This window comes from Cololabis saira, chromosome 5 (assembly GCF_033807715.1).
Source record: "Cololabis saira isolate AMF1-May2022 chromosome 5, fColSai1.1, whole genome shotgun sequence".
Classification (NCBI taxonomy): domain Eukaryota; kingdom Metazoa; phylum Chordata; class Actinopteri; order Beloniformes; family Belonidae; genus Cololabis; species Cololabis saira.
In genome coordinates, this window is record NC_084591.1 from 2,860,823 (window position 1) to 2,873,074 (window position 12,252).

Here is a 12,252-nt window from a genome sequence, read left to right on the forward strand (position 1 = left end):
TTCCATCTCTGTAATATCACAAAGATCAGGTAATAAAGGTAAAATCTAACCTTCCAGCAGGTGCTGCGGGCTGTCGGCAGGTACGTCATCATAGATGACGTCAGGGATGCAGGTGTCTCCGCTGTGATTGGCTGATCCAGGGATGCAGGTGTCTCTGCTGGGATTGGCTGATCTACAGGTGTCTCTGCTGTGATTGGCTGATCCAGGGATGCAGGTGTCTCTGCTGTGATTGGCTGATCCAGGGATGCAGGTGTCTCTGCTGTGATTGGCTGATCCAGGGATGCAGGTGTCTCTGCTGTGATTGGCTGATCCAGGGACGCAGGTGTCTCTGCTGGGATTGGCTGATGTACAGGTGTCTTTGCTGTGATTGGCTGATCTACAGGTGTCTCTGCTGTGATTGGCTGATGTACAGGTGTCTTTGCTGTGATTGGCTGATCTACAGGTGTCTCTGCTTTGATTGGCTGATCCAGGGATGCAGGTGTCTCTGCTGGGATTGGCTGATCTACAGGTGTCTCTGGGGTGATTGGCTGATGTACAGGTGTCTTTGCTGTGATTGGCTGATCTACAGGTGTCTCTGCTTTGATTGGCTGATCCAAGGATGCAGGTGTCTCTGCTGTGATTGGTTGATCCAGGGATGCAGGTGTCTCTGCTGTGATTGGCTGATCCAGGGATGCAGGTGTCTCTGCTGTGATTGGCTGATCTACAGGTGTTTCTGCTTTGATTAGCTGATCCAGGGATGCAGGTGTCTCTGCTGGGATTGGCTGAACCAGGGATGCAGGTGTCTCTGCTGTGATTGGCTGATCCAGGGATGCAGGTGTCTCTGCTGCGATTGGCTGATCCAGGGATGCAGGTGTCTCCGCTGTGATTGGCTGATCCAGGCTCAGTCTTCAGACTGACGGAGGATGATTCCGGTCCAAACCCGTCCTCTACACCCCTGGACTCTCCCAAACCTGCTTCTGGCAGTACAGGGGACTTTCCTACAACACAACGCAGCGTATGAAACAAAATTTGGTGACTTTTGAGGCACGTTTAGGGGGGCAAAAAGGCCCTTATCTTGTCGAAAGAAAAACGAGCAAAACAAAAATACAATAGGGCCTTCACACTGTGAGTGCTCGGGCCCTAATAATAGTAATAATACATTTTATTTATAATGAACTTTACATTACTGAGAATCTCAAAGTGCTACAGTTTGATAATTAAAAAGGAAACAGAAATTAAAGCTGCAAGCAGCGATGAACGGGCCCTCGCGCGTACAATTTTCACCCATTAAGATCCATATTAACGGCCGAAGAAATGGCATAAATTGCGCCAAAATTACACGATTAATTCAAAATGGCCAACTTCCTGTTTGGTTTCGGCCATGGCGCCAGGAGACTTTTCTTTAAGTTGTGACATGATACAGGTGTGTATTTTCGTGCATGTTCATCAAACCGTATTCTGGGGCTTGAGGCACAAAGTTTTCTAGGTGGCGCTGTTGAGCCGTTAGGCCACGCCCATTAATGCAGACCATTAAATATCAAATTTTTTGCCAGGCCTGGCTTGCGTGCAAAATTTGGTGACTTTTGGGGCACGTTTAGGGGGGCAAAAACACCCTAATTTCGTCGGAAAAATTAAAAAAACAAGGAAAAAAAAATTATTCCTAAGATAGCTAAAAAGACAGGACATTAAAAATAATCAATAACTGGTACTAGCCAAGGAGACAGGAAACTAGAAAATAACCAATAACTGGTACTAGCCAAGGAGACAGGAAACTAGAAAATAATCAATAACTGGTGCTAGCCAAAGAGACAGGAAACTAGAAACTAATCAATAACTGGTGCTAGCTAAGAAGACAGGAAACTAGAAAATAATCAATAACTGGTGCTAGCTAAGAAGACAGGAAACTAAAAATAATCAATAACTGGTGCTAGCTAAGGAGACAGGACACTAAAAATAACCAATTAACATGTCAGCATTGAGCAAGGAGCGTAACTGATGCTAGCTAACCCTAAACTAAGCACAAGCACAGCTAGGAAACGTCTTGGTACCTTTGTTCAAACGCTGAGTCAGCTCTGACACCACACTTAGCCACTCCCTCTGAGCTGTCAGTCAAACACAGGAACATCCTCGTTACCGACACATTAATTAATTAATTAATTATTATTAATTTACCCTCTACCCCCCTGGTCTGACCCTCCTACCCCTCTTTTACCCCTCAGGTGTAGCACTCTCAGTCTTCACCTCTCTAACCCTCTAGCCATCTAACCTTCTACCCCTATGTTCATCCACCCATCTAACCTTCTACCTAGGGTTGCCACCTTTCAGAAATAGAAATAAGGGACGCCCCGATTTCAGCAGCGCAGGAGCCAAAAAAAAAGCCCCAAAACTTCTAAACTGCATTGAAATCTGTTTATTTTATATGAAAAAACAAAATGCTTTGATTTAAAGTTTAAAGTGCTTTAATAGCATTGAACTTGCATGACTGTACAGACAGACAACCCTATGCTATGTATGTCCACATCAGTCAAGATGTATAGTATAGCCTACAGGTGAAGAATATGGGGTAAAAGTTTATTTCAATAATTCAACTAGAATGTGGTGTAAAAGTTAATTTATTTCAATAATTCAACTAGAATATGGTGTAAAAGTTAATTTATTTCAATAATTCAACTAGAATATGGTGTAAAAGTTAATTTATTTTAATAATTCAACTAGAATATGGTGTAAAAGTTAATTTATTTCAATAATTCAACTACAATATGGTGTAAAAGTTAATTTATTTCAAAAATTCAACTAGAATATGGTGTAAAAGTTAGTTTATTTCAATAATTCAACTAGAATATGGTGTAAAAGTTAATTTATTTCAAAAATTCAACTAGAATATGGTGTAAAAGTTAATTTATTTCAATAATTCAACTAGAATATGGTGTAAAAGTGAATTTATTTCAATAATTCAACTAGAATATGGTGTAAAAGTTAATTTATTTCAATAATTCAACTAGAATATGGTGTAAGAGTTAATTTATTTCAATAATTCAACTAGAATATGGTGTAAAAGTTAATTTATTTCAATAATTCAACTAGAATATGGTGTAAAAGTTAATTTATTTCAATAATTCAACTAGAATATGGTGTAAAAGTTAATTTATTTCAATAATTCAACTAGAATATGGTGTAAAAGTTAATTTATTTCAATAATCCAACTAGAATATAGTGTAAAAGTTAATTTATTTCAATAATTCAACTAGAATACGGTGTAAAAGTTAATTTATTTCAATAATTCAACTTAAAAGGTGAAACTAATATGTTACCTAGTCTTATTACATGCAAAGCAAGATATGTTGAACCTTTATTTATAATAATTTTGATAATGGAATTGTTTATTGATTTCATAAAATATTCTCTAATTTATTTTTTATTTGAGGTTTTCATAAACTGTGAGCCATAATCATCACAATGATAACAAATAAAGGCTTGAAATATTTCACTTTGAATGTAGTGGGGAAATAATATATATATTTATAATTTACTACGAATGACGTTTTGCAATATATTCAAATGTTCCGACCTTTACCTGTATATTATGACATCAATAAATAAGAGCATAATAAATGTCCGTATTGGTTCAATACGGAACGCAACATTTTTTTCTCAAATAAAGGACAATTCCGTATTTTACGGGACGGGTGGCGACGCTACTTCTACCCCTCTGTTCATCCACCCATCTAACCTTCTACCCCTCTGTCAGAGGTGTCAAGTAACAAAGTACAAATACTTCGTTACCTTACATAAGTAGAAATTATATGACTTATACTTCACTGGAGTAATTATTTTTCACACGACTTTTTACTTTTACTCCTTACATTTTCACGCAATTATCTGTACTTTTTACTCCTTACATTTTAAAAACAGCCTCGTTACTCTATTTCATTTCAGCCTTTAATAAAAACTATCCAGTTAAATTGCTCCATCCGGATAGAGTGAATTTGGTTGTGGTTGTTTCAGATGTTCTTGTCCAGTTTTGTTCTTACATCCGTTCCCTCAGATTCCTGCAACTAAACTTGGATGTACATTCCAATAAAGGTTAGGATAAATGATAACATGAACATGAACGTTTGACTTTTTGCACCATTACAATACTTATAGACAACTAGTCATCATATCTGCTGCTCTCTGAAACACATGTTAATGCTCAATAGTACACATATATGCTTCTTTAATATATTTATATTAACACATGTTAATGCTCAATAGTACACATATATGGTTCTTTAATATATTTACATTACACTAAGATGCATTCATTTTCAATGGCTTTTGTCCTTAATGGCTTTTTTCCCCCTTACATTACTTTTACTTTTGTACTTTAAGTAGTTTTGAAACCAGTACTTTTATACTTTTACTTGAGTAAAAAAACTTGAGTTGATACTTCAACTTGTACAGGAGTATTTTTAAACTCTAGTATCTATACTTCTACCTGAGTAATGAATGTGAATACTGAAGACACCTCTGCCCTCTGTTCCTCTACCCATCTAACCTTCTACCCTTCTCATTTACCCTCCTCAGTCTTCACCTCTCCGACCTTCTTACCTTCATAAATGCTGCATGTTTTCCAGAAACCCTCCAACTCTCCGCTGCCTCCCATATCCGAGGAACTGGAGCATCTACAACAAGCATTTTCACCTGCAGGTTACTCAGCAAACTCCTCATTTTTATAACTTTACAACATGGTCATCTGATGGAGGGACAAAGGTTAATGTGAGTTCTTTAAACTGTTTATGACAGACATCCTTCAGACATCAGCAGGATGTCAGCAGGTAACAACTCTTCAACAATGTGACTAATGTGAATAATGTGATGTTTGAGGGTTAATCCACAGTTACAACCCCAAGTCTGTTCAGGATAAAGACGGTTCAATAATGAACTAACTAGCTTAGCAGCTGCAGGAGAGAAAACCAGTGCAGGGAAATCAACATTTACAGCAGAATTAAACACATTACACACAAAACCGGTTTTAAATTATATTTCAAGCAGTTAATATGGAATATGGTCAGTTACAATATATATGTATATATATGTATATACTGAAAATCAAATCTGTGTAAATCATATAATCACATCTATATATTGTCATTCATCCATATCTGACCTGCACCTTGTAGCAACAGTTATTTATTAATCTGCACTGTGTACATACATATTTATATATCTGTATATCTGTATATATATGTGTATATGCTGTACATTGTCTTTATTTCACTGCATAAGCACTTCTGGTTAGATGCTAACTGCATTTCTTTGCCCTGTACTTTTGACATGTTCAATGACAATAAAGTTGAATCTAAAACGTTGCTTCATAGACCTTTGAAAGGTGATTCTGGCCCAATCCCAATACTCCCCCTACTTTCTACCACTAGCCCTCCCTCACTATCACTACCCCTAAAAAAGAAGGGACAGAGTTTAGGGGACTTGAAATCTTCCCAGGTTTCTGTCCCAATACTCCCACTACTCCTACTTTCAGCACCACCCCTAAAATCAGGAAGCTGAGAGACAAAAGCTGTTTTAATTTCAGCTGTAGCGCTGTTAATATGCCACTTTATTAAGTTTTAATATTTTTTCAGGCGTAAAAGTAACCGTTAAGATCCCCAACCTGGGCTCAGTTTATCCAAATAACGCCTGTTAAGAAATTTGACCCCATGTTTCCGGAGAAGAGCCGCCGGCTCGGAGCAGCAGCAGCCGGAGTACAGACGTGATCGCCGGTTCAACCTGCACCGTCGTCCCGGGAGAGAAACCTGCAGCTCTGTGGAGAATTACCTCTGGCTGAAATAAATCATTTAGGAAGATAAATGTTGGTTTAATAGATTAAATCTAACAGTTGTAGCTACGCCTGTTAAGAAATTTGCTCCGAAGCTTTCGAGATTTCTGCCTGCCGGCTCGGGAGCTGATTTATGGATCCGCGATAAATCGACGCAGAGCCTACGGCGTAGGGTACGGTGTAGGGTACGGCGTAGGGTACGGCGTAGGGTACGGCGTAGGGTACGTAACCTACACTGTAGGCTCTGCGTTGGTGTAACGCGGACCCATAAATCAGCCTTTATTCTGGCGTGATCTTCGCAACAACGGGCAAACGAGTGATTATGTACATTCACTGAGTGAATATTATGAAAGTAAAATATATATTTCTCGCTATAAAATGTAATCAAAACGCATTTTTGTGCAGAAACTAACTGAAAATATTGATTTTATTCACTAAAAAATAAGAAATGTCCGCCATGTTTTTGTTTTTGATTCAGTCCGCAAATGACGACGAAAAGCATTCTGGGAAATTTTTCTGGCCCTAGATCAAACTAGTGAGGATCGGAAATCCCTCGATCCGTAGGGACAGATTCAGCCACTACACTAGTTTTCTCCACTCCCCCTAGGTGGAAAGAGGAATTGGGACACCACTACCCTCACGGAAACCCGCAAGATTTAGGGGTAGGGATGAAAACTAGGGGTAGTGGGGGGATTGGGACAGGGCCTTTGTCTCTACTTACCCCTCTGGTGCTGGTCTGACACCATTATCTGGTTTGAAAAGAAAAGACAAATGAGTAAAAGTGGAATCTATAAAAACAATGTTCTCTCCTCTACGGTTTGTAAGCTTCTCTCACCTGAGGAATCGCTGCTGGGGGATCCAGTCCTGCCGGCAGGATTCCCCTCCATGGACTCTAGTTATTCTGGACCAGAGAACCTCAACACACCCATCAGGTCCAAACATTTCCTGATCATCTTCTTCCTGATCTGGACGTGACACAGAGTCAAAGACGGAGGAAACGGTGGTTACGGAAGAAGGAAGGAAAGAAAGAAAGAAGGTGAGTGCAGACATTCAGACACAACATGTCTCAGTTTTTAACACATTTTCACAGATCATTTTCTCTGTTTTTGGAAATGAATCATCTGTTGCTGGTGCAAGTGACTCTAGATACAATTGAATTGAATTGAATTGAATTTTTTATTATTCGAACGTGAAACGGTAGTGAATACAAAACAACACAATAATAATCAATGATAAATAAATGTAAATAAGAAAACAAAAGAAAAAACAAAATATAAATAAAAACATGCATCCATCATAATTAACATGCTCCAAAAAGAGTTGGAAGAAGTAAAAACGTATTAAATCCTCCCCCCTAAACTCTATTTCATTATAATAAAATTAACTTAATTTCTATAACAAAAACAAAATGTCTATATCTATATATACATATAACACACACACACATATATATATATATATATATATATATATATATATATATATATATATATATATATATATATATATATATATATATATATATTAGATAAATATATGGAAGATAATTCTGACTTTAATCTCAAAATTGTAAAGATTTTCAGAAACTTAAAATGGAGGATTTTAATTCCATTACTAAAAATAAGTCAGAATTCTGTTTTTTTATCAGAATGCAGACTTTTTTCAGTAACCTTAGACCTAAAAAAAAAAAATCAGAGGATTTTTTTTCTTTTTTTTTCAGCAATTTAAAACCAAAAAATAATTTAGGATTTTTTTTCCAATTCTAAAAAAAGTGAGACTTCTGACTTTAAGAAATTTAAAACTAAGAAAAAACTTTTTTTTTTCATTTCTAAAAATAAATTCTGTCTTTTTTCAGACGCCTAAATATATGTGTGTGTATGTATATTCCTAGAAATGAGTATGAACATAAACCTCCACATACATGATTAAACTCAACAGAATGATCCTCCTGTTTCCTGTTTCCTAAGAGCTATTAGAGAAGGTCTGGTGTATTTATCTCTAACGTCTCAAACCTGACAGATGATTCTCCACCGGAGCTTCTTTCCTCTGGATTCATCTCAGAACTGTGTCTGAACGTCTCCGTCTCTGAGCAGGACTGAAGAAGAACTTCCACCACGTCCGTCTCCACGGAAACGCTGAACAGATGGAGGATTCACCACCGTGGAGATCTCAGACTCTCAAACAGGATTAGTGAGTTAATCCTGCAGGGAGGAGACTCACAGACGGGGTTAAAGGTCACAGGAGACTCACAGACGGGGTTAAAGGTCAGAGACTCTCCCACAGACGGGGTTAAAGGTCAGAGACTCTCCCACAGACGGGGTTAAAGGTCAGAGACTCTCCCACAGACGGGGTTAAAGGTCAGAGAATCTCCCACAGACGGGGTTAAAGGTCACAGGAGACTCTCCCACAGACGGGGTTAAAGGTCAGAGACTCTCCCACAGACGGGGTTAAAGGTCAGAGACTCTCCCACAGACGGGGTTAAAGGTCAGAGACTCTCCCACAGACAATTCAAAGCACTTTACATTAAAACATTTTTGAAAAAGCATTAAAATGTAAAAGAGTTTAAGAGCCAGATTAAAGACAGAGACATGAATTTTTCTTTTTTCTTATATATATATATATTTTTATTAGGGGTTAAGGCACAGTAGAACAGGAATCAATTACACATTTACACCGAGTATCATATTATTTCTGTATGGTAATCTACAATAAACAGGATATTTGACTCCATTAAAATACCGTGCAACTGGATGGAATGAGAAAAAGATATACAGTCGATCTCCTAGATGTTTTTCTTGATTTACAAAGAGAACATTACACAATTCAACGAAAATAACTATGATAAATAAATAAATAACAGAATATTATTTTAAGTCATATTTAAGTATTAAAGCTACACAGTATAAATTAAAAAATAGATGAATAAACGGGGAAAAAACAAAGAAAAACAAAGCAAAACAAAACAAACAAAAAAAACAAAGGAAAAGTAAAAAAATAGATAAAAAGAAGGAAGAAAGAGAGAAAAGAGAGAAGAGAGGGAGGGGGGTCCTAAATGGTTAGTAGGGACTGGAGAGAGTGGAAGAATGTAAGAAAGGGAAGCCGCTTATTATAACATTTGTTAGAGTTACCTTTCACTGAATATCGGATCTTTTCCAGCTGACAGAGACATTAATTTATTTTGGTAACTCAGGGTTCATTATTCTATAAATATATTCTTTATATTGTGATGTAAATCAGGGACTATAATGACACTAGTCAGTTTATCTGTAGTGATTAGTCTGTTTTAGATTGGGCGGAGTGATACGCCACAGTACGGCACTAGGTGCTGTGTTGATGTTCTAAAATCCTACACTGTTGAGGGACATTAAAGTACACTGGAACTCAGCAGAAGTTTCCCCGTGTTTATCCTACTCACCACCCCAAAAAGGTTTAATTTAATAAGGTAAGGCTTAACTCTACACCAGCCTTACATCAGTAAAAGTTCAGAGCTCAAAACCCTGCTAGAGTCCCGTGATCGGGACCAAAACGGTACTAGTTTCTTCTGAGCGGAGGAAGATTTTGGTCCGCGGGTCGAGGCGCGGTCGGATGCGCGTTACTAGTCAACATAGAATAGATTAATATTAATAACCCAATATCGCGATACAGTTTGTCACCTCCACGACACGTTTCGTGACGTTTTTGTATCGCAAAATTTCGTGGCACGATATATTGTTCCAGCCCTAGTACCATTGTACTAAACAGGAAGTCTCCCCGTCGGGGAATCGAACCCCGGTCTTCTGCGTGACAGGCAGAGATACTGTCCACTATACTAACGAGGACAGATGTGTCTCCAGAGAAATTCCTGATTGGTTGATTTTACTTTTTCACTTTAAGATGTATTTTCATCCTCATTATTTTGCTGATGGGCACGGGGGCTTTCACGAAACAGCAGGCGGGAAGCTCCTCGGCTGAGGCTGGTCACGCTGATGGGAGACGAGGGAGTCCTTGCCAAACCTAACAGTTCCTCGTGCAAAGATAAAACTCGGAGCGAGGACAGAATTGGAGAGAGTAGCACGAAGAGAGAGAGTATCGGAGAGAATGAACAGCGTTCCTTGGTCATCGGTTACGCTCCGCAGGGGGTCCTGGTGAAGAGCGGCCCTTTTCCTCGGCTCTAGAGGAAAAGAGACCTGGAGGAAAAAGAGAACCGGAGGAAAAAAGGACGAAGTTCGGGAAGTCGCTGCTATTTAAACACCAGCGGGGCTTTATGTCAGCAGCGTCTGTGGACAAATTCACTGTCCTGACTGTACACGCGTCATCTCAGGCACGCCCTGTTATGACAATGTATGTAAATTATCTACCGTATTGACCCAAATATAAGACGGTGTTTTTTGCGTTGAAATAAGACTGAAAAAGTGGGGGTCGTCTTACATTCGGGGTCTAGACGTTATACCCATTCACAACGCTAGATGGCGCCAGATATCTTTAAAGCGAATGCTGAACTTAGCGTTTACCAGTCAACAACACCAGCATGATCATTCTCTTCCTGAGCATTTATTTGAACACTATTCTGTTTTCAGGTTCTTCACTCAGTAAAAAAAAAAAAAAAAAAAGATATGTTGATATGTGGAGGAGCAGCATTTGGATCAGTGCCAGCTCACCAGCCTCAACAGCCCTAGTGGCCTAATGGATAAGGCACTGGCCTCCTAAGCCAGGGATTGTGGGTTCGAGTCCCATCTAGGGTGGCAATGTTCCTCCATGAAACCCTGCGTTCTGAGGACATTGCATTTCTGCTGCGCCATGATACTTCATTTGTACGAACATTGACCCATTGTCCTCATCCGGGACCCCCGCCTGCACCATCTAGTGGTCTCATAATGAAATTACACTCATTTGGGAAAAAACAAGATGACTGGGATCTCAATGAAAGTCTTCTATGGCAGATCCCGACAGAAATATGGACAAGGTAAAAATCCTAACCTAATTTTATGATTGAAACTAGTATATTTATGCACAATAACATCTGCAGCTTCACATGGCATGCTTTTTTTTATATATTTGAGTAATATTAGCAAGCTACAACGTCTGTAAACATGAAGTACTCGTTTGAGGACATCAGGTCTATCTTCACTGCAAACACGTACATTCTTTCTTTTTTTTTTTTTTTTTTTTTTTTTTTTTTTTTTTTTTTTTTTGTACCTTGTCTGCACACATATTATTGATTGATACCATGACGGTAGAAACCAAAAGTGTATATATGTGCATTATTACTATATGTAATATATACATATATATATACGCACACATATGCGTACACATACATAAATATACACATACAAACCCAGTGTTTTTTTTTTTTTTTTTTTTTTTTTTTTTTTTGGGGGGGGGGGGGGGTGGGGGGGTGGGGGGTGACGACATCCACTGCCAATCCAGGAAGCAGGAACACACGGAGACACACGTCAAGCACTGGAAATCTGCAACAAAAAAACCACAAACAAAGCACGAAACCGGCACGGAGCCATCCAAGACACGAACAGCAATCGACCTAAATCTTGAGATCTGATCGCAGTCTGAGCTAAGCTATCGCTACCGCTACCTAAACCCAAAAACTAGAGAGCCAGCATGCAGGTGAACAAGCCAGTGTGTATGTCTATGTGTGTGTGTGTGTATGTATATGATCATGCATGTGTGTGTGTGTGTGTGTGTGTGTGTGTGTGTGTGTGTGTGTGTGTGTGTGTGTGTGTATGCATGTGACTAAATGACTATATGTGTGTGTGTGTGTGTGTGTGTGTGTGTGTGTGTGTGTGTGTGTGTGTGTGTGTGTGTGTGTGTGTGTGTGTGTGTGTGTGTAATAAACCAAACAAAGCTCCACCTGAAGTGTATCTATAGTGGGGGAGGGGGGGGAGCAACCCCGCCACCCGCGAGACCAGAGGCCGACAAGGAAGAGCCCGGAACCCAGGCCACCGGCAACCCCACAGAGGGGAAAAGTAGGAGGGAGGCAACCCACCGCCTGCGAGGCCCCCCCCCACCCGGCGGCGGCCGAGGGGGCCCGCGGGCAGGGCCCCCACGGCGCGGAAAGAAGCAGCCAGGGATCCCGCGGCGGCGGACCGCGACCCAGGCAATCCCCGGCCACCCGGTCCGGGCCGGACACGCGGCCAGGAGGCCCTCACCCTTCAGGCCAACGACCCCCACCCGGCAGGGGGCCAGCCTGCCCGGAGAGACAGAGCCGCCCCGGCCGCCGACGCGGGCAGGCGCACCCGTCCCCCACGAAAGTGGTCCTCCAAGACCAGAGGGGCGCCCCGCCGTAGAGGCAGCGGGGGGGGACCGGAGACGGGCCCGGAGAGAGGGAACCCCCCAACAAGGCGACACCCGCGCAGGCCCGACAACGGAGGGCCCCAGACCCAGGCATCCCATTCATTCATCCATTCACCTATTCGATACCTATACTAATAATAATATAATATACTATACATAATAATAAT

General features: G+C 40.3%; 1 protein-coding gene and 2 non-coding genes across 3 annotated transcripts in view; 1 reads left to right on the top strand and 2 right to left on the bottom strand.

Annotated features, from left to right (window-relative positions):
• The window catches only part of LOC133444528 (rho guanine nucleotide exchange factor 10-like protein), a 54,223-nt gene extending 46,303 nt beyond the window's left edge, over nucleotides 1–7,920 (bottom strand). The window contains exons 1-6 of the mRNA XM_061722368.1: nucleotides 7,807–7,920; nucleotides 6,630–6,759; nucleotides 6,516–6,543; nucleotides 4,570–4,643; nucleotides 2,028–2,081; nucleotides 51–977 (exon numbers count right to left, since the gene is read on the bottom strand). Of these exons, the coding sequence (XP_061578352.1) occupies nucleotides 51–977; nucleotides 2,028–2,081; nucleotides 4,570–4,643; nucleotides 6,516–6,543; nucleotides 6,630–6,681 (1,135 nt within the window). The 5' untranslated portion in view covers nucleotides 6,682–6,759; nucleotides 7,807–7,920. The remainder of the gene's footprint in view (nucleotides 1–50; nucleotides 978–2,027; nucleotides 2,082–4,569; nucleotides 4,644–6,515; nucleotides 6,544–6,629; nucleotides 6,760–7,806) is intronic.
• A 1,620-nt stretch (nucleotides 7,921–9,540) lies between these two features.
• trnad-guc (transfer RNA aspartic acid (anticodon GUC)) lies at nucleotides 9,541–9,612 on the bottom strand. Its single transcript has one exon. It is a non-coding gene; the product is annotated as a tRNA-Asp (tRNA).
• Nucleotides 9,613–10,442: 830 nt separating this feature from the next.
• On the top strand, nucleotides 10,443–10,515 carry trnar-ccu (transfer RNA arginine (anticodon CCU)). The gene has a single exon. It is a non-coding gene; the product is annotated as a tRNA-Arg (tRNA).
• Nucleotides 10,516–12,252: the final 1,737 nt, after the last annotated feature.